General features: G+C 54.7%; 1 protein-coding gene across 6 annotated transcripts in view; it reads left to right on the top strand.

Annotated features, from left to right (window-relative positions):
- TRIOBP (TRIO and F-actin binding protein) overlaps positions 1-25,062 on the top strand; it is a 57,632-nt gene that overhangs the window by 10,146 nt on the left and 22,424 nt on the right. For 2 of the 6 annotated variants that reach the window (XM_059082274.2, XM_067010166.1), the window contains exons 5-9: positions 4,284-6,453; positions 10,552-10,666; positions 11,365-12,498; positions 16,720-16,797; positions 18,975-19,112. In XM_059082274.2, the coding sequence (XP_058938257.1) occupies positions 4,284-6,453; positions 10,552-10,666; positions 11,365-12,498; positions 16,720-16,797; positions 18,975-19,112 (3,635 nt within the window). Of the gene's footprint in view, positions 1-4,283; positions 6,454-10,551; positions 10,667-11,364; positions 12,499-16,719; positions 16,798-18,974; positions 19,113-23,248; positions 23,435-25,062 lie in introns of those variants that run through there. The other 4 variants (XM_067010164.1, XM_067010165.1, XM_059082276.2 and 1 more) reach the window with 2 other exon arrangements.

The following is a 25,062-nucleotide window of genomic DNA, read 5'->3' on the forward strand; positions in this document are numbered from 1 at the left end:
GTAAAGCAAACAGATGGGAGATGACAGATAGCAGCTCAGGACAGAGGAAGGGCAGAAACAGCTGTGCGGGGTTGTGAGAAGGGCTGGGGGTGAGGGTCGGGGTGGGGCCAGGGTCAGGGGAGAAAGAGCTTCATTCCGGCCAAGGAAGGACTCAGAGGAACACCTCTTGGACGTGGCAGTGTAGCTGAGGAAACAGCTGGGTAAAGGCATGGAGACGTGAAAAGGGAGCATCCTGGTACGCACAGCTTTAGCAGAAATGGTGGTATATAGCTGGGCCAGACCCTGCGGGGCGTCAAGAGTCTAGCCAAGGAGTCTGGACTTTCTTTTGTAAGTAGCAGGGAGCCACAGGAGGTTTTTGTGAAGGGGAGCGATGGAATAGGTCCTGCGCCTTAAGAATTTCACTAGGGCAAGGTGTGAAGGGTGAATTGAAGCAGGGCGAGGCAGAGGAGACTTTTGCAGTTTAACAGACTATTGCAGCCGCTGTAGTGATAACTGGTTTAGTCATGAATCACCGGCTGATGCTAAATTCCTGGGTGAAGGGTTGTCGGGGAACAGTATATTCACACGGTCTCAGAGTATCGCCCCTCAGGTTACATATCGATTACAGAGGGAAAAGGCACCCTTAGGATGGGAAGATCTGGCAGACACCACCTTAACCAAGTGGCTGCTCAGCATCCCAGCATGGGGCAAACTGGCCAGCTGCCCCCATGTGTTGCACGGGGGAGGACATGGCATCTTTTCCAAGTCCAAGAGAGTGGGAACTGATTTTTGGACAATCAGACAGGAGGCTGTGAGAGCAAGTGGCCGGTGGACGGGGACGGCCTCTCTGGGGAGGCGACATTGTAGCTGAGATCTAAGTTCAGGAACAGAAGGAAGAGCCAGTGCAGAGCCTTAAGGAGTGGGCAGAGGTGGCAGGTTCAAAGAGAGAAGAAAGATGGGGTGATAGGAGCCCGTGGAGTGGAGGAGAAGGGGGTGGAGAGGAGGCCGGTGTTGGGGCCGCCAGCAACCTGACCCTCCCTCCCAACCTGTTCCTCCTCCAATCTGTTCTGTGTCACCACCCATCCGGAGGCTCAGCTCCCAAATATCGTGTTATCCTGATTCCTCTTTCCTCACCCTTTACATCCAATCAGCAGCAGTTCTGGTCAGCACCTCCAAAACACACCCCAAATATGTCTCCTTTTTGCCATCTTTACCACTGTTCCCCGACCAAACCAGGGGTTATTGCCACAGCGCCTTCAGATCTCCTGTTTCTGCCAGGCCCCTTTAGTCTATTCTGCCCCCAGCAGCTGAGCCATCCGTTAAAAACAGTCATCAGATCTTGTCAGCACCCCAGCCTCCACTGCCCTGCCCTGTCAGGCCCTGGGGAGAGTGTGTATGGGAAGAAGTGCCTCCCCAGTGTGAATGGCCTGAGAGGTGGCGGGATTTTGTACTAAATCCCTGCTTTCTTGCTCTTAAACACAAGGGCCGTGGGGTGGGGGGACCCTCACTACGTGACCTGCTTAATCAAAGGCAGTCACCACTGTCCGCCTGGTGGCAGGTTCCCGAATTGCAGCAGGAGGCCAAGGCCTGGGGGGAATTAGCCAAGTCCGAGATGTTGGGAATGCCTTGACATCCCTCTCGGGGCACCTCTCAGTTTGCAGACACACTCCGTGGGGCAGGCTGTGCCGAGTCCGGCTAGCTGAGGGACAAAACACAGATGCCCTAGAACATCTGCATAGCCTGCCCTGTGTGCCCACTAAGGGGGCTGCAGGAATGAAGTCAGATCCTGGATGGGCCAGGCTCCAAGGGATGCTTGTGATGGGTGGGAAAGGGAAGAAACTGGGGCTGGGGGTGCTGACCCAGCTGTGAGCCACTGGGAGTGGTGGTAAACGCCATCTCAGCTAGTGCACATGCTCAAAGGGTGGGAAGACTCCAGGACGAGGTGCAACTCAGAGCTGGAAGGTGTTGGCACAATATTATTGCTCACTTATGGTGGCTAGACACTTTGCGAAGCCCAGTAGACACAGTACTAAACAAGAAGGCGAGGCCCCTACCCACAGCGAGCTGCGAGGCCGGTGGGGGCAGGCAGAGCCTCGCCGGCCATGGGAAATGCCTGGATTTTATTCCAAGTGCAGATGGGAGCCCCTGAAGTTTTTGCATTTAAAAACGTCTTTTAGAAGAGTTGCAAGGATAGTACAGAGAGTTTCCATTATACCCCTTACCCGGGTTTTCCCAATGTTGACATCTTACATAACCATAGCCCAATTATCAAAATTCAGAAATTAACGCCGGTAACAATACTACTAACTAAACTACAGACTTTCTTTGGATTCACTGTTTTTCCACAAATGTCCCTTTTATGTTGCAGGGTCCAATCCAGGATTGCCCATTGCATTTAGTTTCCATGTCTTTCAGTTTTCTCCCATCTGTGACAGCTTTTCGTCTCTCCTTGTAAGCAGGGGTGATCTAGCTAGATTTGCTTTTGGAAAGGATCTCCCTGGATGGGTGATGACCTTGGGCCCAGAGTGCACATTGTTGGGGGGCTATTGCAACCATCCAGGTGAGAAAGGAGGGTGGCTGAGAGCGGGGAGGTGGGAAGAGGTGGATGAGAGGAGCGTGCAGATTTGGAACGTCGTGGGGCATCAGACCATCAGGCAACCAAAAGGCAAGTTTTTTTTTGGCCGAATAGCCGGCCTGTGGGATCCTAGATCCTGGTCTTGGCAGTGAAAGCGCTGAGTCCCAACCCCTGCACCTTCAGGGAATTCCCAACAGCGCAAATTTTAAGTGCTGCTCTGTGTGTGGTTCCAGTTCCTTGATGGGTGCTGGAAACTCAGACTTCAGTGACACCAGCTCAGAGAGTTTGGAGGAGGCAGAGGTTTCAAAGTGTGAGAAGAGGGTTTCCTTTATTTGGCCGCGTTGCGTGGCTTGTGGGATCTCAGTTTCCCCACCAGGGACTGAGCCCTGGACCAAGGCAGTGAAAGTGCAGAATCCCAACCACTAGGCCACCAGGCAACTCCCCAGACAAGAGGGACTCTTAAGTGCGGCCTTTAATGAAGGCAGTCGTGGCTCCTTCAAGACAAGGCCACGATACCTGTTACTTCTCTCCTGAAGTACCAGCCCAGGGACACGCACACAGCTGCTGGTCACCACATGCTTGGTGACCAAGGGACTGAGGGGGGTGTAAGGTGACACCATGATCATGGCGGCCCCTTCATGGGGATGGGAGTTGTGAGGGGGTCACTGATTAGCGAAGTTACATGAATCCCTTAGATCAGGGCTTCTTAAACTGTAATGTGCTTGCAAATCACCTGGGAATCTTATTAAAATGTGATTCTGATGAGACTCTGAGGAGACAGACATGGTGAGGCCAGTGCTGCCGGTTCACAAAAGGAACTTTTTAGAGCGATCACACAAGTCTCACTGGAAGAGAGGGGGGAATTTCTCGGAACCCAATTGCAGGAAGTAGAACAGAAATGAAAATTTGTTGGTAGCTGCTATTCGATCTAGCTCTCCCTCTCTGGGGTCACACAGGCTATTTTCTTTTTTCTTTCTTTTTTTTAAAGGTTTTTTGATGTGGACTATTTTTTTTTTTTTTTTTTTTTTGTGGTACGCGAGCCTCTCACTGTTGTGGCCTCTCCCGTTGCGGAGCGCAGGCTCCCTATGCACAGGCTCAGCGGCCATGGCTCACGGGCCCAGCCGCTCCGCGGCATGTGGGATCCTCCTGGACCGGGGCACGAACCCGTGCCCCCTGCATTGGCAGGCGGACTCTCAACCACTGCGCCACCAGGGAAGCCCGATGTGGACTATTTTAAAAGTCTTTATTGAACTTGTTACAACATTGCTTCTGTTTTATGTTTTGGTTTTTTGGCCACAAGGTATGTTAGCTCCCCGACCAGGGATTGAACCCGCACCCCCTGCATTGGAAGGCAAAGTCTTAACCACTGGACGGCCAGGGAAGTCACTCACAGACTATTTTCAAAACTGCTCTTTACGAGTTTGCCTCTTTTCTGACTTGTTTGTGGACCCCCAGACTATGTGACCTTTGGCTCTAGAGCCCACCCCACTTTGACTGAGTCTTCCTGGTTTTCAATTTCAGATTCCTGACCTCAGCTTGAGAGCAGCATCTAAGCCCTCCTCCAATCTGTTGCTCAGAGGGATGGAGTTGTGTGATAGGGACAGTGGGTCCTCTAAGGAGACAGTGTGGGGTCTGCCCCAATCATCTGTCCCAGGGGACAAAGAAAGGTAGGCTGTGGGAGCTGCCTAGACCTGTGCCCTTACCTTGAACCTGCCTCTTCTCTCTCTAGGCTCTGGTGGTGGGAACCGAAGCGCCGGACAGCACTGGGCGAAGCTCCGGGGAGAAAGCGGGTACTTCTCCTTGGAGCGGCACCGGTCGGCGCTGACCTCGGCCTCTCCCGCGACACCACAGAGCAGTCCTCGAAGTGCCACCCCCCAGCCTTCCTCTCTTCATCGCTCTGCCCAGAGGGACGTTGCCCAGACTGCTTCCACACAACTCGATACCTCCCGAGCCTCCTCTCCCCCGCGAATTGTCCAGCGGGACAACCCCAGAACCTCATCTGCCCAGCAGGACACCCCCAAGACCTCTTCCACACAGCGGAACACCCCCAGAGCATCCTCTCCCTCAAGAGTCGCCCAACGGGACAACCCCAGAACCCCGTCCACCCAGCAGGACACCCCGAAGACCTCTTCCACACAGCGGAACACCCCCAGAGCATCCTCTCCCTCAAGAGTCGCCCAACGGGACAACCCCAGAACCTCGTCCACCCAGCAGGACACCCCCAAGACCTCTTCCACACAGCGGAACACCCCCAGATCAACCTCTCCCTCAAGAGTCGCCCAACGGGACAACCCCAGAACCTCGTCCACCCAACGAAGTAATCCTCAAGTTTCCTTTCCCCCCAGAGCCACCCAACAAGACAACTCCAGAGCCTCTTCTACCCAACAGGATGGCCCTCAAGCTCCTGTTCCTACCTGTACTCCCCAGTGGGACAACCCCAGACCTTCTTGTTTTCAACAGAACACTTCCAGAACCTCTTCTACCCAAAGGGACAACCCCAAAACGTCTTGTGCCCAACGGGACAATCCCAAATCCTCTTCCTCACGGCGGGAAAACCCCGGAAGCTCCTCCTCTCAGGGCTGCACCCAACGGGACAATCCTGGACCTTCCTCTGCCCACCGCTCCTCTCAGCGGAACAATCCCAGGAATTCCTCTCCCCATCGTACTAACAAAGACATTCCGTGGGCCTCCTTTCCCCTCCGGCCAACGCAGGGTGATGGCCCCCGAACCTCTTCCCCATCTCGCTCCAAGCAAAGTGAGGTTCCCTGGGCATCCATTGCCCTCCGGCCAACCCAAAGCGACAGGCCTCAGACCTCATCTTCCATCAGACCAGCTCAGCGTGACTCAGCCCAGTCCTCCTCCAACCCCACCCAGCACAACTCACCCTCCCGGGCCACTTCCTCCTCCCATCCCCCAGGCCACCACAGTGCCTCCCGGACCTCCTCGCCTCTGCACTCTGCTGCCCGCGGCGCACCCCAGGCCTCTCAGGAGCCCTCGCAGCCGCCCTGCGCTGTGTGCATTGGGCACCGGGATGCCCCTCGAGCCTCCTCGCCTCCCCGCTATTTGCAGCATGACCCCTTTCCCTTCTTCCCAGACCCCCACGCCTCGGAGGGTGAATCGCCCCACCATGAACCCCCCTACATGCCCCCAGCCGTATGCATTGGACACCGGGATGCCCCTCGGGCTTCCTCACCCCCCCGCCACACCCAATTTGACCCCTTTCCCTTCCTCCCAGACACGTCAGATAATGAGAACCAGTCCCCCCAGCACGAGCCTCCTCAGTTCCCCCCACCTGTGTGTATCGGGCACCGCGATGCACCCCGGGCCTCCTCCCCACCGCGCCAAGCCCCAGAGCCCTCCCTCTTGTTCCAAGATCTCCCCAGGGCCAGCACCGAGAGCCTTGTCCCCTCCACAGACTCAATGCACGAGCGCCTCCACATCCCCAGCCCCGTATGCATCGGGCACCGCGATGCACCCCCCTTCTCGTCCCCACCCCGCCAGGCCCCCGAGCCCTCCCTCTTCTTCCAGGACCCCACCGGGACTAGTATGGAGAGCCTGGCCCCCTCCACCGACTCTCTGCGTGGCTCCCCAGGGCTGCCCCCTCAAGTGTGCATAGGGCACCGAGATGCCCCTCGAGCCTCCTCCCCACCCCGCCACCCGCGGGACCTAGCGCTCCTGGCACCCTCACCTCCGCCAGGCAGCTCGGGGGGCTCCCGGGGCTCGGCACCCCCGGGTGAGACCAGGCACAACTTGGAGAGGGAGGAATACACCGTGCTGGCCGACCTGCCCCCACCCAGGAGGCTGGCGCAGAGGGAGCCAGGGCCCCAGTGCAGCAACGGGGGCCGCACCCGCAGCCCTGGCCGCGCAGAGGTGGAGCGCCTCTTCGGGCAAGAGCGCAGGTGAGCCCAGGGCTGGGGCAGCCAGGTGGGCTGGGGCGGAGGCTCGGCGGCAGGACAGGTGGAAGGTTCACAGGCTTAGGTTCCAAACCAGGAAAGGGTTTAGACCCCGCCCTGCCGCTTACTGGCTATGTGACCTTAGGCAAATCACTTCACCTCTCTGTTTCCACTCCTTAGGAGTTGTTTTTGACAATTAAGTGATACTGTGCATAGCCTAGTGGGTAAGAGCGAAGACCAGGGTCAGGCAGTCTGGGTTCAAATCCTGGGTCAACGCCATTCGCCAACTGGTGTGATGTGGTAAAGTGATTTAACCTACCTGAGCCTCAGTTTCCTCATCTGTAAAATTAGAACATTAGTACATTCATTTAAACGAGGTTAAATTCTCAAACCCTTTGTCTGATCCAGAGTCACAGGTTTATTTATTCATTTATTTATTTTTTACACCTTATGTGAGGGAGAAGAAAGTGTCCCAGATTTTTTTCTGCCTTAAAGAAGAAAACTCACAGGTCCCATGCATTTCAGAAAACAGAGATGTCAATTTAAAACGTATGGCCAGAGCCACATATTTTAAATAAGAGAACCCACAAGATGACAGACTTTTTTTAGAGGTTAAATGTTCCTTTCCTGGGACAGCAACAGCACCTGAAGTCCAGGAATCCCACAAGTCTCCTTGGTCAGTGGCTCCATTCATGCGGGTGTTTACAACCCAGCAGAACGTCTGCTTTTCCCCAGTCTTGGGGAGGAGAAATGTTTCCTCCAGATCCAGCTGAGATTTCTTTCTCCAGCAGTTCCAGCCTCAGAGTCTTTAAGGATCAGGGCTGAAATTCCATTCGTTAAGTTCAAGAGAACAAAAAAACATAGGTCTGAAAGTCTCAAAACTTTCAGTGTAGAATTCAATAAATTATAGCATATTTACCGAGGCTGAGGTAGGTAGGTGTACAACCATCACCACAACATAATTTTAGAACATTTCCATCACCCTAAGGAGTGGGTAATATTTTGCATCCACAATTCCTCTCTTTGTTGTCCCTTAGACAACATTTTCTCTTAGATTTGAATCTGCATGACCAGACTATTCTTCAAATTTCCTTTTCCAGTAAGTTTTATCCATTTAAAACCCAGGCGACAACCTTTGTGGTCTCCAGCGTTAGTGTAATTCTTTCTTTGGCCTCTTAAAAAAAAATACTTTCTTTTTTTAGAGCAGTTTTTGGTTCACAACAAAATTGAGCGGAAAGTACAGAGATTTCCCACATGCGCCCTGTTCCTACACGTGCACAGCTACCCCACTATCAACATCCCCCGCCGGAGTGGTCCACTTGTTACAATCGATAAACTCACACTGACACATTATCACCCAAAGTCCATAGTTCACATTAGGGTTCACTCTCGGTGATGTACATTCTGAGTTCAGACAAATGTATAATGACGTGTGTCTACCATCAGAGTATCACACAGAATAGTCTCAGTACCCTGAAAACCCCCTTTGTCTTTGGCCTTTTATGATGACTGTTTTTGGTCTGATGTCAATTTGCATACCTTTGACTTTACCTGATAACTCAGCAGGGTCTTTGAACCAAAGTTAAATTTTTCTTTCCTTCTTTTTTTTTTTTTTCTTACCGTGATTAACTTTTAGAGAGATAAAGCGTTTATAGTAGAAGTCTGGAATATTTATACTTTTATTAATCATTTAATTGTTTTTACACAGATACTTCTATTCATTTTATTTTGCTCTCTTTGAAGTAGATTTACCTTTTTTTTCAGCTTTATTGAGGTATGATTGATATATAAAAATTGCATATTTTGCATATATATTTTGATGAAGTAGATTATTTACTTTAAACCAAGGTTTTATGACTCTACTGAGTAATTAAAATTTTCCCTCTTGTATGGTATTTTTTCCAAGAAGAAAACCATCCGCTCTCTGAAGATAAAATTTTAAAACCTACTTAAATATCTCTAAGGGACAGACTGAAATTTATGAGTGGGTGGCTATAGAGCTGTACTCTTATTTTCTCCGATTCAGTCATTCAACATTTATTTATTGAGCATCTACTCTGTTCAAGCATTGTTCTAACTGAGGTGGGAAATTTTTTCTTAAAGGGCTATCACATTAAAGCATTAGGAATTTTGGCTCGATATCTTCATTCCTGCCTTCTTGATGCCTTTGGAATTTCTTGTCTTAGAATCATAGTATCTAGTATCTTGAATTCAAAACAGAGCCTTCATGGAATTTACCTGACTTGACGGCCGTTGTCCTTTAATACCCTCTGGAGGTGGAAGAGCCCATCCAAGCTTCTTTGTCATCCTCGGTGCAGCCACACCAACCCTCAGCAGCAGGTGGCCCGAGGAAATACTGTTGCTTCAGCATCAGGAGGCTGGGTCTCTGTCGAAGTCTCAGAATTTTCTTGAGTTCTTCTCTCCCCTCTCTCCATTCCACATGGGGGGAACCTTCTCAGAAGGAATGCTCATTGAACAAGCTGGAGTTTATATGGAAAATGCATTCATTCGGAAGAGAACGCACGTTTGCCTCGCCACCCTGCACAGAGTAGTTTCTGCCGTTATCCTCCCCACCTAGTCAACGTTGGTGTTTTTGCTTCGCAGAGGCTCCTACACTGCGGTGCTGAGGGAAATTCACTCTAAGGCATCAGATCTCACAGAGCAAGGAAACTCTCTCGCTTCAGATTGGCTTAAAAATTGAACCTGATCAGGCAGCCGTCAAACTTAGAAACAGTTAACTCCAGAGCAGGGAACTTTGGGTTCCTGTGAGTCCAATGCTAAGAATGGCTAAAAAATCAAGTTAGTTTATGGATCTGATTCCAATTACATTGGCAAAAGCCATAAGACAAGAACAAAGCCCAAGCCCTTAATTGTTTCACTTTCTAAAGCCTCTGTAGAGTTTCAGCCTAGTCCCCAAGCTGGAGGCAGACTGCAGGGTATGGGTCCTAGCTCAGACCTGAGTAGCATTCTTCCTCCTGTTTCACTGGCTGGGTCAAGGGCAGCACCTGGTCATCTTTCTCAGGCTTCTGGTTTGGTTCAGCCACCAGAGACACAGCTCCATTTGTCAATTTAGATGAGGTCTGACTCTCAAACCCTCTTGCAATAAATATCCTAAATATCCAGTGGAGTGGTTAGGTCTTTTGTTTTGACCCCCTTACACAGGGGAGGGGAGGGATGTACCCAGATTCTGTTTGATGTTCCTACATTTCAACAGAGATGTCATGTTAAATATTAATAGCCATGGCTAACAATTATTAAGCAGGACAACTAGCTGGAACTAGGGACTTTCTACAGCTTAGAGGTTGTCTTCGTCGGACGTGGCAACAATGCCTGAAGTCTGGGTGTCTTAGAAATGACATTTGCATGGACGGTTTTTTGTTGGCCTTTCTGGAGTTGTGGGGAAAAGAGGATGTTTCTTCCTTTTGATCTTGCTAAGAGCTCTTTAACCAACAGCTAGATGGCTGCAGCTAGTACTGAGAGGAAAAACAGGTTGGCCTGGGAAGTGCAAAATTTACCATATGGACAGAAAACGGGCAGAAAGAATGGAATATGGGGGCATATGACATTCTGCCTCTCCTGTCTCCACCTCATGGATTGCAGGAGTTGAAATGAGATAGTGCAAGTGCCTGGGGCACAGGAAGTGCTTCATAAATGTTTGCCATTATGATCATGCATGCATACTGCCTGGGACACGGTAGGTGCTCAATAAATCTTAATTCCCACAAGGACCAGTCTAGCCTTTGTCTGAGGGTGAACTGTGGGCTGCCAGTGGGGTGGCGGCCAGAAAGGAAGTACTGAGTAAGACAGGAGGCGGTTAAGGCCAAGGCTGAGCTCCCTGACATTTGCCCACCCCTTTTCTCATTTCATCTTCACAACAGCCCCATGAGGCAGATAGAATAGGGCAGTGTCGACTATCCCCATTTTGCAGAAGGGGAAACTGAGGCCCTGAAAGGATCCTCCTTCACTTAAGGCCCTTCAACGAGCTTGTGGTGGGTCCCTGGATCTGCTACATCTCTTCCACGGAGGGGTGGGAGTAGAGGAGCTGGGGTGCCGGGAGTGGGACAGTCCCAAGGGCCCTCAGAGGGGCGGTGCGTTTGCTCATAGGAAGTCCGAGGCACCGGGGGCCTTCCAGACCCGGGATGAGGGGCGGTCGCAGCGGCCCAGCCAAGTTCAGAGCCAACCTCTCCGAAGACAGTCCAGCCCTGCCCTGAGCAGGGAGGTGAGCACTGCCAGCCTGCCCGGGGCCCCTGCACCCCCGAGGGATGAGCCACAGCTTCTCCCCTCCCCCAGATGCTGGGCGGGGGTCCTGGGAAGGGAGGTTCTTTACAAAAGGGTCAGAGTCCCAATCATGGGCGTCCAGCTCCTCCCTCTCCCAAAGAGCCAGCAAAATTGAGACACACCCCGATCGGTCCATCTTGAAGATGGCCCTTCCATGCTGTCCCCGTCCTGCATTAGGCACCTGCCATCTTGAGAAGTTTTCAGGGAAAACCTCCCCATACATCAGTCCAGCTCTAAGGGCTGTCTCTTCCAGGGTGGGGATTGGTATTTTTAAAGAAACTCTTAGATGGCAGGGCCCAACCCCGTGTATGGAGTATTTGTGGTGGAAATTCCGGCACCTGATAGCCCAGGTTGGAATCAATATCTCGGGGGGGGGGGGGGGGAGTCCCGAAAGTGAGCAGCTGTTTGCAGATCTTTTTCTGGAACTGAGGAAGGTGGGTGAGAGGGAAGGGCTGACACCCCCAGGGAGGGAAGCCAGAGACCCTAGGCACTTTTTGACCTGCTTTAATCCAGCCTGCTGTGAGGACAGAGCTTGCAACTCCCTGAAGCCTGGCTAAGACCCCAGTTTCCTGTCCTCCTAAACAGACACCACCCAGTCAAGGTCCTGGAGCCTCACCCACTCCCTCACCTCATCCTCAGGTAACCAAGCCCCTCGCGAAGCAGGCAGAACCAGCCCGGCGGAGCCGAGCAGAACCCCCTCATCCCAGGAGCCCCGAGAGGCGGCCTGAGGGGGAACGGCGACTCCAGGGGTCCTCGCCGCCCCCGAGGACGTCAGCCAGGACTCCTGAGAGGGAGCCGCGGACAGAGAGACCTCTGGAAAGTGGCCGGGCAGGCCCAAGACAGCCTCTGGGAGGGTGGCAGAGTCAGGAGGAGCCGCCAGGATCCGGGGACCCACACAGACACCTGGAGAGAGGCTGGGGCAGGCAGGAGGAGGGCCCAGGCCTGGGGGGCTGGCTAGGACTTGGGGGGCCCAGGTGGGGGCCTGCCGGAGCCCCAGAGGAAACATGGACGGGCCCTCCAAGGGAGTCTGAGGAGAGCTGGAAGCCGCTGGCTGGCCGCCCCAGCCACAGGGGGCAGGCAGAGGCCTGGGAGGAACCCCCCATTGGTGGACCATGGGAGCCCCCTGACAGGCCAGCTCAGCGGGGCTGGGGCAGCCTGCAGGAGCTGTCCGGTCCTCACCAGCCTATGAGGCCCCCAGAGAACTCCAGGGCAGGCCCAGGAGAGATCTCGAAAGCCCGGAGTCCTGAGACACCCCCTGCCATGGGCTGGGGGGCTGAGGGAGCCTGTCCACACCTGCATGGCCCTGAGAGGCAACCCGAGCTTGACTGGAGGGACCTGGTGGGCCTTCTCAGGGCACCCAGAGAGGGGGCCTGGACCCGCTCGGGGGGGCCGACGCTCGCCTCCGCTCTTCCGAGGCTGGACTGGGAAGGCCTCCTGGAGCTCCTGCAGGCCCAGCTGCCCCGCCGGGACTCGGCAGGACACTGGGGTGGCCCGGGCACAATTTCCCCAGGCACGAAGGGTACTCTGGAGCCGGAGCCAGAGCGACACACCCAGTCTGAAGGAGGGACAGGAGCTACTCTGGTCAATGGATACAGCCCTGGGCAGTGGCCCCAGAGCTCCGCCCAGCCGCCCAGCCCTGCCGGCATCTCCACCCAGTGGCCAAAGACCAAAGTGACAAGTGGACCAGAGACCTCAACGATGGCTGGTCTGGAGGAGACAGGCCCGCTGAGGGGCAGGAGCCCTGCGGAGGGCCCCAGCTCGCTACAATGGGAGGTAAGTCAGTCTCACTTCCGAGGGGCAGCCTGAAAGTCAGTCCCACCTCACACAAGTGTCCCGAAAGGCCTCCCCTCAGCTCCTGCACACAATCCTCCCTCCTGACCAAAAGCTTTCCCTAGCACAAACTGCACAGTGATAATGAGAGCACTTTTTTCGAGCATTTACTGTGTGCTAAGCCTTGGTCTGAATGTTTTATGGTATTTTCCTCATTTAATCTCCACAGCAGTCTGATGAGAAAGGCACTATTTTTTTTTGCGGTACGCGGGCGTCTCACTGTTGTGGCCTCTCCTGTTGTGGAGCACAGGCTCCGGACGCGCAGGCTCAGCGGCCATGGCTCACGGGCCCAGCAGCTCCGCGGCACGTGGGATCTTCCTGGACCGGGGCACGAACCTGTGTCCCCTGCATTGGCAGGCGGACTCCCAACCACTGTGCCACCAGGGAAGCCCTGGGCACTATTTATTTACAGACAAGGAAACTGAGACAGAGAGGTTAAGCCACTCACCCAAGATCACACAGCTAGTCAGGGCCGGGGTAGGGGTGAACCCCAGGTCTGCTCTGTGCAGATCACCCTGAAGCCTCAAGCAAGAGGCACTGGCCAGGCCTTTCTCCCCTCCTGGCCCTACAATACTTGGTTTGTGTTGCCTCTGGTGGCTTCTACCTGGCCCTGTCTGGGACTGCAGCCAGTGTGGTCGTGTCCCCTCCCCACTGCTATATTCCAAGTTCCTTAAAGTCCGGGAGTGAAGCTTGACAGCTTCACTTACCTTTCTCTAGCCCATACAGCTCCTCTCAGGCACAGAGAAGGGGTTGCATAAATGCTCACTGGGCTGAGCTGGCTGCTGAGACAGCTGCTTAAATGGGGGCCTGTATGTAAAGTAGGCCCAGTGGCTGGCACATAGTAGGTGCTCACCAAATCCCTTCCTGTCTCTTTGGCCCAGGGACAGGATCACAGAGTCAGTGGTGCTCTGGTGCTTCCCAGAGCATTTATCTGAAGATGGTCACTGGGAAGGCCTTCACTGGAGGCCAGAACCCTGCAACCTGGCCTCAGCTCACCAGGAATGCAGCAGGTGGTTTTGGACACCCAGACTCTCTTGGTCCTGGTCTTCCTCTGTAAAACGGGACCAACTACTTCCCTGACAGGCACTACTGGGGCGATGCGGCAGCTCCTGCTCATTCATCCAAACCCTCCTCATCTCCACAATGTGGAGCCCAGTACTGCCTGCCCCACGGACGACAGGGGAGGGCTTATGGTGTGCTGGGCCCTGGCCTTGGGGCTTTGCATGCTTTGCCACCTGTGCCTCAGCTAGATACGAGGCCCAGACTTATTTAGCATTTGCCGGGGGTCACACATGTATAAGTCGAGAGAAATGAGATCAAAGTATTGACTCCAAAGCCCGAGTTTTTACTTTTTAAAATTTTATTGAAGTATAGTTGACTTACAATGTTGTGTTAATTTCTGCTGTACAGCAAAGTGATTCAGCTATACATATATATATACTTTCACATTCTTTTCCATTATGGTTTATCATAGGATATTGAATATATTTCCCTGTGCTATACAGTAGGACCTTGTTGCTTATGCATCCTATATATACTAGTTTGCATCTGCTAATCCCAAACTCCCAATCCTTCCCTCCCCACCTCCCTTTCCCCTTGGCAACCACAAGTCATGTCTGTAAATCTGTTTCTGTTATGTAGATATGTTCATTTGTGTCATACCTTAGATTCCACATGTAAGTGACATCATATGGTATTTGTCTTTCTTTCTGACTTACTTCGTTTTGTATGATAATCTCTAGGTCCATCCATGTTGCTGCAAATGGCATTATTTCATTCTTTTTGGGGCTGACTAGTATTCCAGTGTGTGTGTCTGTGTGTACACCACATCGTGTATATATACTACATCTTTTTTATCCATTCATCTGTTGATGGACATTTAGGTTGTTTCCATGTCTTGGAAAAGCCCTAGCTTTTTTTTTTTTTTTTTTTTTTTCTGGTACGCAGGCCTCTCACTGCTGCGGCCTCTCCCATTGCGGAGCACAGGCTCCGGACGCGCAGGCGCAGCGGCCACGGCTCACGGGCCCAGCCGCTCCGCGGCATGTGGGATCTTCCCGGACCGGGGCACGAACCCTTGTCCCCTGCATCGGCAGGCGGACTCTCAACCACTGCGCCACCAGGGAAGCCCCTAGCCCAAGCTTTTAACCACTATTTTGTGGAGCCTCTGAGCCCATGGAAGGACTAGGGAGCCCCCTTCCCTGCATTTCCTTGAGGCTTCTCTTGATTTCTCCCCTGATCAACTCAATGCACAGACACCAGAGATGCAGGGATGAGCCAGCCTGGTCCTGCCCTCAGGACCAAGAGGGGACTTGGGGCCCCACATGACAGGTTGCTATCAGGCTTGTTGGGCAGGCAGGGGGACCACCACAGGCAGCTCAAGGAGAAGATGCTGCATCCCAGTGGACGCTGGGATGCTGCAGGCTGGTGGTCAAAAGAGAAGAGGGAGGAAAGAGAGATTCTCTAGCTAGAGTTACTCCATGGTGAGGCTCAGGGGTCCCTGGGAGGTTTAGGAGATGGTGACTGGGGAGGGGCAGGGACACCAGGTGCTTCAGGCCATTTCACAGATGACACAGCAGAGGCATTCACCAGGTCCTGCTGGGGCTCAGCTGGTCACCTCTAGGAAATCTCTGGCATGGCATTCAAGGCCTCCTGCCCTTCCTTCCACCCCAGATTTGCCCTCTAGCTGTGCTGAGCTGGCTGCAGAGCTCTGTGAGCACATCTCCCTGCCCTCGTGCCTGCTGTCTCTGTCCTAGGAAGCTCTTCCCTTCCCTCTTCACTCACCAAACATCTGTTCATTGTTTGAGTCTTAGATCAGCTGCCCTGTTCTGAGACGCCTTCCCTGAATACTCACGCCACCCCTGGTTTGGTGATGTTTCCCTTCCAGGCTTCGTAGTCCTGCTACTCTTCATCTGGTCACACTCAGTTGTCATCTTCCCTTAAAACACATGAGCTCCATGTGGGCAGGAGCTGCGCCTACTTTATCTCTGTACCTCTGGCCCCTGGCCCAGGGTCTGACACAAAGGAGGAGATGCAGTGGCTGGTTGACCAGTGAATACATGGATGCTTGAGGGCTTGCAAGAAACAGACGGAGGGTGGGTAGGTCCGTGGGTACTTGATAGATGAATGATGGATACAGATGTGTGAACGGGTGATGGATAGATGATACGTGTTGGACAAATGAGAAACATGTTGGACGGATGACAGATGGGTGGATGGATGAACGGATAGACGGGTGATGAATGGAACAGATGATGGGTGCTGGATAGATAGATGTTGCATGGATGGGTAAATGTTGTGGAATATGGATGACGGATGGTGAATGAATGTTGGAAGGATGGGTAGATGGATGAATGGATGTTGGATGAATTGAGGAAGGATATGTGGATATAGTTTTTTTTTTAATTAATTAATTTTTGGCTGCGTTGTGTCTTCATTGCTGTGCGTGGGCTTTCTCTAGTTGTGGTGAGCGGGGTCTACTCTTCGTGGCAGTGCACAGGCTTCTCATTGCGGTGGCTTCTCTTGTTGTGGAGCGCGGGCTGTAGGCGCACGGGCTCAGTAGTTGTGGCGCATGGGCTTAGTTGCTCCACGGCATGTGGGATCTTCCTGGACCAGGGATCGAACCCATGTCCCCTGCATTGGCAGGTGTATTAACCACCGCACCACCAGGGAAGTCCCGTGGATACAGGATGGATGAATAGATGACGAATAAATTGAGGATGGTTGTATTGGGATAATGGATGTTGGCTAGATGAGTGGGTGGATGATATAGGATGGATTCTGGATGGTTGGATGGATACATGGGTCTATTTTGTGTGTGTGTGTGTGTGTGTGTGTGTGTGTGTGTGTGTGTGGTACGTGGGCCTCTCACTGCTGTGGCCTCTCCCGTTGTGGAGCACAGGCTCCAGACACGCAGGCTCAGCGGCCATGGCTCACGGGCCCAGCTGCTCCGCGGCATGTGGGATCCTCCCGGACCGGGGCACGAACCCGCGTCCCCTGCATCGGCAGGCGGACTCTCAACCACTGCGCCACCAGGGAAGCCCGATACATGGGTCTATTGATGTTGGATTCTAGATGGATGTTAGATGGATGGATGATGAATGGATGCATAAGAAGTTGGAACCTGGGGAATAATCTGACCTAAGCTGTGTTCTTTCTTACCTCCAGTTCCAATCAAAGGAGCCTGAGGAGTCAGAAGGAAGCAGAGGCCAAGACTCACTGACTGACCAGAAGCAGGCAGACTCGGTAGTTGGGTCATGGGTGTGGGCACAGAGGGAGGGCAAGGGAAGGGAAATCAGGTTGCAGGTGGGCTGAGGCCCTCAGATCGGCTCTGGGGTCATGCAGACCACGGCTGGCTCTGCCATGGGGACATTGAGAAGAGGGGCTCTAGATGAGCTGGCAGCAGGGCCACCTCATCTGAGTGGGTGGACAGTCCTAGGGTCAGAAGCCTAGGGCTCTGCTTTCAACTTGCTAGGATGCCCTGAAAAGGTCACTGCCCTTCCCTGGGCAAATGGCAGTTTGGCCCTGATGGTCTCTGAAGGCAAGGTCCTCCTGATTCTGGAGGGTTGGCCAGGCTGGGAGAAAGGGTAGAGCTTCCAGGAGCTGGAACCAGAGAAGCACTGAAGAGGGCCGAGGAGGTACAGATGTCAGCTGAGCCTGGAGGAGCTCCAGGGTCCTGGGGCGGGAGAGATGTGTGCAAGGGGTGGGACCCACCCAGGCCGCTCTGAGACCCACCCAGGCGGCGCTGAGGCCTGGCTGCAGCTGGAGCACATGCTCTGCCCCGCCCCTCCCCACAGACCTGCCAAACAGACTGTTCTCATCACCCGCAGCCTCCAGAGAGGTGAGGTCAGAGCTGAGGGCCTGGGGCAGCGGGAGGCGAGAAGAACACCAGGCTGTTTGAGGCTGTGCTTTTCTAATCCAGCTGTTGTTCTGCTGTTCCCCATGCCGCTTCCTGAGAAGCTGGGTGTGACTCGGTGGGTGGGGGGAGCGGGGGGGGGGTGGGTGTCTGCGTGGAAGTCTGGAGCCCCCAAGTCTGGCCCTGCCGCTAGTCAGAGCTGGGGGGATTCTGCCCAACCCCTGACTGTGCAGATGAGCAAAGGAGGGGTAGGCAGTCATCTCAGATCACATAGCCGGTCAGTGGTTGGGCTCAAATTAGGACCCAGGGCTCAGGACCCCCTACCCAGCGCTCTCTCTGCTACCCGCAACGCTGCTTCCCGGCTCTGCCCTGATTGCCTGCGTGGCCTCGCATAGTAGAAGCAGCATTCTAAGTGCTCAGTCTTCCCGTCTGTGAAATGGGAGGGGACGGGGACTGGTCGCTAAAAGCACTTCCAGCTCTCACAGGGACTCCGGCAACTTTGCTCTTCCTCTTTCTGGGTTATTTCTTGATACTTCCTAGGGCCAGAGTTTTGTGAACAAAGGGGAAATAGCAATACAGGGGTCCCCCTCTAGTCTCCATGAAATGGGCCTGCCCCAGCAACCCAGAAAACCTCTCAGTCCACCCCCAGGAAGCCTGGACTGGACAGAATTGATAACTGCCTCATTCATTCATTCACATACCCTTCGTGAGCACCTTCTGTATGCCTGGGTGGGGGCCAGAGGCGACGTGAAGTGCCAGCCTGGAGCCCATGGTCTAGTGGTCAGGGCTGTGATGGCGATGTGGTGCAGGGTGGGGGCAGTCCTTCCCCCCAAAGCCCCCTGGATCTGTGCTTTGATGCTTCATGTCCCACGTCCAGAGAATCTCTGGATTCTGAAGAGTTGGGACACCTGGGCTCTGCCCTGCCTCTGCCAGTGACTTGCTCTGTGACTTTGGGCAAATGCCTCAGCTCCACTGGGGCCTCAGTTTCCCCAAGGATGATTCCAAAGAGGGTGCACTGGGGACTCTGCCGGGTGTGTGGCCGTCAACGTCTGTGACTCATTCCTTTCACAGCGGTGAGGAGAGTAGACAGAGTAGGGTTAGGGGGCCCTGGAGTGACCCCTTGGCTCCAGAGGGCTCTTGCCTTGGGGAAGAGGAGCCCAGAGTTTCTCCATCTTTAGATATTTCAAGAGGAGCTGGACATATGCAGTTACGTGTTAAACCACTTGATCGTTTAACCCTGGAACCTAACGCAAAATAATCTGAAAACCTTACGCGGGCTGAATACACATCTGTGGCCCGCACTCCCCTCCCGCCGGCCACCTGGGGTCTGACCCGAGGGTGGAGAAGTGCGCATCCCCGAGGGCGCTGAGCCCCAGGAGCCCTGTCAACCAACACCACGCGGCGTGAGCACGTGGCAGTCCCCCGCGCGGCAGTTCTGGGAGAGGAGAAAGACGGCAGCCCTGGGCCTTTGAGGTGGGCATGGCAGCGTGGGCCGGGGAGGCTGTCGCCAGGGACTCCTCCACCCACCAAAGGGACGTGGGGGCCAACACTGGACCCTGTTTGACAGGCAGACAAGAGGCCAGCGGAGGGCAAGGCTGGGAGCCCGCTCAAGGGCCGACTGGTGACCTCATGGCGGATGCCCGGGGACCGTCCCACGCTGTTCAATCCGTTCCTGCTGTCTCTGGGGGTCCTCAGGTGGCAAAGGGTAGGCTGGCTCCAGTGGGGTGGGGGTGGGGTGAGGGTGGGGAGAGTCGGGGAGGGGAGGGAGGAGGCTGGTGTCAAAGAAAAGCCAGCAGGGGCTTAGAGGGAGAGATGTGGAGGCCCCACGTGAGGAAGGAGAGCTGGAAGCAGAGCCCAGAGCTTCCGTGGTCTCTGCAGCGAGGCGGACGTCCCACCTGCAGGACCAGGCTGGGGCTGTTTTCAGCTTTCAGGGTGAGGGGTGGTGGAATAATCCGCCCAGCTGAAAGCTCCCAATCAGCAAATAGGCCAAGGAGAGCCGGGCTGGGGGCAAGGGGGAGAGGGAGGGAGGTCCTGCGAGGGGCTCTGGGATTGCAAAGTGTGTCTCAGACCTGGGTCTGAGCCAGTTGCACAAACATCTGGCATTACGTAACCAATTCCCTGCCCAGAGAGGGCTGTAAACACTCAGGCCTCTGGTTCCTGGTTTTCTCAAGGGCGGGGAAGGGAGGCAGCTGTGACTTGTGCTCTCCTGCCCCCTTCACGGTGGGAGGGAAGAGGGCTGGCCATCTCCAGGAGCCACAGCCTGGCTCATGGGGTCTCTTCTCTCAGTGACAGGCTGACTCTCGTACCCTCATCGGCGTGGGGTCTAGCTCTAGGTTGAGAGCCTGTATACCCATTCTACAGATGAAGGGACCGGGACTCAGAGAGGTGAGGTAGACTTGCCCGAGGTCGCGGAGCTATGGTTTAGAGCAGCGTTCGCCAACCTTTTTGGCACCAGGGATCGGTTTCATGGAAGACAATTTTTCCATGGACAGGCGGTGGGGGGGATGGGGAGTGACGGGGAGCGGCAGATGAAGCTTCGCTCGCTCGCCCACCACTCACCTCGTGCTGTGCAGCCCAGTTCCTAACAGGCCAAGGACGGGTACCAGTCCACAGCCTGGGGGTTGGGGACCCCTGGTTTAGAGGAACTGGCCTCTTGCTGATTTTCCTCATTCCTAGATGAGAGAATGGCAGCAGCCAAACTCACCAAGCCTCAGTTGCCACATCTGTCTAATGGGGAAAAAAAATCTATGGAGATGATCAGGGCTGCAGGGAAGGCTCAGGGAAATCAGGACGCACAGAGGTGTGATGGGGTGGGGTACGGGGTGCGGGGGCGTCCAAACACTAGCTTCTCCATCCACTGCTTAATTTCCTCACTGCTGCTCTTTGGGGGTTAAGGCACAAGGGTAACCAGGCAAACGTGGTTATCTGGGCAGAGTGGTATCTTCAAGCCGTGGGCGGGAATTACCTTATCAACCTAGCCAAGGGTCACTAACACACGGCAGTTCCGGCAGGAGGGGGCAGGTAAGTTTTTGGCTGGAGAGAAGGGGGAGAGAAATGGGGAAATGGACTCTGGGATGATGATGATGGTGATGATAGCCAGCATTTATTGTGCACCTACTATGTGCTCAGCTCTGTGTTCAGTGCGTGGCACATCTGATTGCATTGAATCCTCACCACTAGGCATCCTCGGTATGGTCCATATTGTCCATTTCATAGATGAGGGAATGAAACTCACTTGTTCCAGGTCATACAATGGGGGAGAGCTAAGGTTTGAACCCTGCTCTGGCCGAATTCAGAGCCCACCCCCCCACCTCTGTGCATCCGTATCTCCCTGAGTCCTCCTTGCAGCTCTGAGAGCCTCTGCAGATTTTCTCCATTGGACAGATGTGGCAACTGAGGCTCAATGAATTTGCAGCTATTCTCTCACCTGGGAATGAGGAAAATCAGGAGCTGAGAGATGGAACTGCTATTAGAGCCACCCAGACAGTTACTTAAAGCAGCTTCACGCATCTCTTGGGCTGGACAGTGAAATTAGTCCAAGGTCAAGAGCTAGGAAGCCTGGGCTTGAGTTCTGTCTCTGCCCCTAACTTGTGTGACTTTGGGCCATTGTCTCCCTTCTCTGAGCCTCACGTTGTTATCTTCAATAGAGTAATGCTTTGACACTGGAGAACCCCAAGGTTTGGTGGCCCTGTTTAATAAGTCACTCCTGGGTCCCTGAAGCTGTGCCATCTCTGTCTTACCAGGGCAAGTTGCAATAAGGCAGTCATTCCTTCATTTGTGCATTCATTCACTCGACCAGTGTTTACTAAGGACCTAATGTGGGCTGAGGCCCTAGGCTTACCACGATATAGACAAAAACCACTTCCTGCCCACAAGGAGCTCACAGTTTGTGAAGACACTGACATATAACTGATTAGAACACTATGTGGTCATCACTTGAGTTGGGGAGTGGACAGATGCAGGGAGTTCACACAGGCAGCCCTGGGAAAGGAGATTCTAAGTCTGTGCTGGGGGCACTCTGGCTTCCTTTGGACTGAGACTTGAAGGGTCAGGAGGAATTTTCCAGGCAAACAAACATGTGGAGGGAGGGAAGGGAGAGAGTGAGTGTGTGTACGTTGGGGCCTAAGAGGACAGGAAGGGAAGTGTTCCAGGCATGGCACAGAGCAACATGTGCAGTGAGGGAGGTACAGAGGACTTGGCTTATTCTGGGACTTCCCAGCATTGTGTAGCCCTAGCATGTGAAATGTGTGTGTCTAATGATAGAGGGAGGACAGCAGGCAGGGGCCAGATGATAATGGACATGACTGCAGGCACAAGGATGTGTCTATCAGCAGTGGAGAAGTGTTGAAGAACTCTGAGCAGGGGAGTGTTCTCATCACTGTGTTCAGGGCACCAGAAGGGAGTCCCAGAGGCCAGGAAACCAGCAAGGAGGCTGGTACTGCCAGGTGTCCACGCCACTGCGGTAGGGCATTGGTGGTAGCTGAGGTGTTTTGTTTGTCCACGCAGTCTCCCAAGGACCAAATGCCTGAGTGAGGTACAGGGTAGGGTGGGAACACTCAGCACAGGGATGCCAGAAGGCCAGTGTCTAGGAGGACTTACCCTTGGTCTCATTCCTCAGGGTGGAGGAGAGAATTCCAATGGGAAATGCTGGGAAAACTTCAGCTCCCTGGGCCTCTGTTTATCTATGAAATGGGGATAGTGATTATAACCATGACAGCAATAATTTTCAAACCCCAAACTGAGATGGCAGAATCACTGAAGTGGTAATTATTCCAAGCTCCCCTGCGCCCCTACCTAAGGAGAGCTAACTAGGGATAAAGGGGTTGTTCTAGGTGCTTTACTTAAATTGACACTTAATCCTTAGAGTAGCCTGTGAGATAACAGCATTATCCCATTTTACAGAGGGTGAAGTTGAGGCACAGAGAGGTTAAGGACCTTGCTTAAGGTAACACAGGGTTTAAATCACAATGCCCCATAAGCCACCTCATGCATTTAGCAACAAATTCCACCACAGTACCTCCTCAGCTGCGGGCTTCGAGGAGCTTCTGCAGGGCAAAAGTACTCTTACAAACCACCAAGTGTTCTGGGAAAGTGAGAAATGGGTATAGCCCACACCCAAGAACCCAAAATGAGGTTCTTAAGGCGAGAAAGACCCCCCCGTGAGGAGGGCACGTTTAGGGAAGGCCCTACCAATTCCAGAACTCACTTTGTGCTTAGATTTCTTGCTAGGAATCCCGTCTCTTCTTACTGTGTGACCCTGGGCAAGTTGGCTCACCTCTCCGAGCCCCCGTTTTCTCATTAGTAAAATGCGGACAAGGACATCACAGGTCGGGTTTGTGGTAAGGATGAAAGTCCATTAGATGGGTAACGAGCAGGGCTTGGCGTGTGGGACCCGCTGAATTGGTAGTAATGAGTGCTTTGCCCATGTCGCCATCAAACCGAGGCGCCGAGGCCTAATGGACCCATCGCTCCGTCCGGCGGCTGGCGTGGGTCGGGGAGCCGTTGCTGGATGACGACGGTGCCACACCCAGCCGCCCCCACCCCGCACTCCCTAGGCGTGGCCCGACGGAGTCACCTGCACGCTAGGCCCTTCCTTCCTCCCAGCTTGCCCGCAGTCAGACCTCGGCCCGCCCTCACTTCCCTCCGCCTCCATCCGCCCCCATCCGCCCGCCCAGACTGCCCCAGCTCACCCGTCCCGTCGCAGCAGGCCCCGCCCCCGGGCCCCTCCCGCGCTCCTATTGGCCCACCCGCGGCCCCCGCCACTGTTTGTCCCGGCTTCCCCGCCACCCATTGGCCCGCCCGGGTCCTCCCAGGAAGTTTGAAAAAAAAAAAAAAAGTTTTATGGGCGGATGGAAGGGGCCGGGGCAGCGCCGGGGAAGGGAAGGGCCGGACGAGCGGCGGCGGGTGGCCGAGAGGGGCGGCGGCGGCGGCGGCGGCGGCGGGATTCCCGCGCCGCTGAGCCCGGCCCGAGAGCCCTTTCCACCTTCCTGCCTCCTGCTCTCGCCGCCCCGGGGTGCCGCCATGACGGTGAGTGCCTCCCCGGGGGGCAGCCCCTCTGCGCCCCAGGTCCGGATGAGAGCAACGGCCAGAGCCAGAGCCGAGCCGCTACCCTCCTGGGCAGCCCCCTCCTCACTTCTCGGAGGCTAGAGAAGGTCTCGGCCGGAAGACAGGGCGACCCCGGCGGCACGGGCCGGCCGTCCTGCCTCACCTTCCCCCGGCCTCCGCCTCACCTTTCTGGGCCAGAAGCCCGGGCAACCCCCGAGAAGATGGGAACTTTCGGTCCCAGGCACCACCCCCTCACTTTTGCGGGACCAATCACGGACAGATTCCGGGTGGCCTTTTCCCTTCTCCCATCCAGCTCCCCCCTTAGTGAAAACCTGATCTGATTCCCCTAAACTGCCAGATCCGTAGGGTCTCAGGGTTCTGGGCCACGGGAAGAGCGGAGATGGGCCTGGCCTGGATCTGGGTCTCGCCGGGGCCTGGAGAGAGGCGCTGCCTGGTTCGGATGAGTCGCGCTGATGTGGGCCTGGGAAGGCTGTACGCCTTTGTGGGCGCTGGGCGGAGGTTGGGTGGGTGAGAAGGGGCCGCCTCGTCCCATCCTGACCAGAGCCCATCCTGGGACTTCTGAAGAAACAGGATACCATGTTCTCCCGGGCTTGCCACTTCGCAGTGGCGCTGGGACCTTGGGTGGGGCAGGCCCGCTATTGGGGGTGGGGAACACGGTGGCAGGGATTTGCCTTTCTCTTGGGGATGAGCCCTACCCAAGCTCTCTCAATACATGTGCCTTATTTATCATATTGCACCTCATAGCTGAGTTCACCATTACCCCCATTTTACAGTCGGATAAACTGAGGCTTGGGGAGGGGCGTTGGTGAGTTGCCAGAGGTTACCCTGAGTGTACGGGAAGGAGTAGCCCTTTTCCACGTCACTCTGGTCCCTTGACCGTGATGTTCTGGAAGAGAGGGGCAGGACTGCTTTTGGTTTCTGGCAAGTGCCTAGGGAGGCTCTGACAGCCTGATGAGGAGAGTGGGGAGGGTTGAGCAGGGTGGTGTATGCAGGGGCCCTGCCCCTGTGAGTGTGATGACCTGCTCACTGCCTGGACTTCCTCAGGCTCTGCACATCCTGCCACCTCTCTGCTGGCCCTTCCTGTTGTCAGCAGCCTCCCCTACCCTGTCAGGGAGAAAGAGAGGCATGTGGGGGGAGGAGCTGAGTCAGCGTCTTGGCCGCCCCCTGCCTGCCCCCCCCCGCCAGCCGGCTAGTGGGGGGTGGTTTCATTGCTGACTGGGTGCCTGCCAGGCCCTGAACTGGGTGTTTTCACATTACCACATTGGAACCCTGAAGGTTGATGGTAACTCCCCATCTAACAGATGAGGACACTGAGGTGTAGAGAGGTAAAGTTACAGGCCCCAGGTGACACAACTGGGCCCTGGCCGAGCCAGAATTTGTAACCAGGTCTGTCCCAGTCTTCTCTCAGGATGAGATAAGAAATGTACACAGTTGCCTTTCCTGGGGAAGCACACACTGAACAAGGGTAAGGCTGCTAGAAGCAGCATGTGGAGGAAGACAGCACATCCCTGCTGATGGGAGGGGGCTTCCCGAGGGAGATGTCCTCCTGTGACTGTAGGACTTTGTCAGGTGGAGATGGACTGGGGGAG

This window comes from Kogia breviceps, chromosome 12 (genome assembly GCF_026419965.1).
Source record: "Kogia breviceps isolate mKogBre1 chromosome 12, mKogBre1 haplotype 1, whole genome shotgun sequence".
In the NCBI taxonomy this organism is placed as follows: Eukaryota; Metazoa; Chordata; class Mammalia; order Artiodactyla; family Physeteridae; genus Kogia; species Kogia breviceps.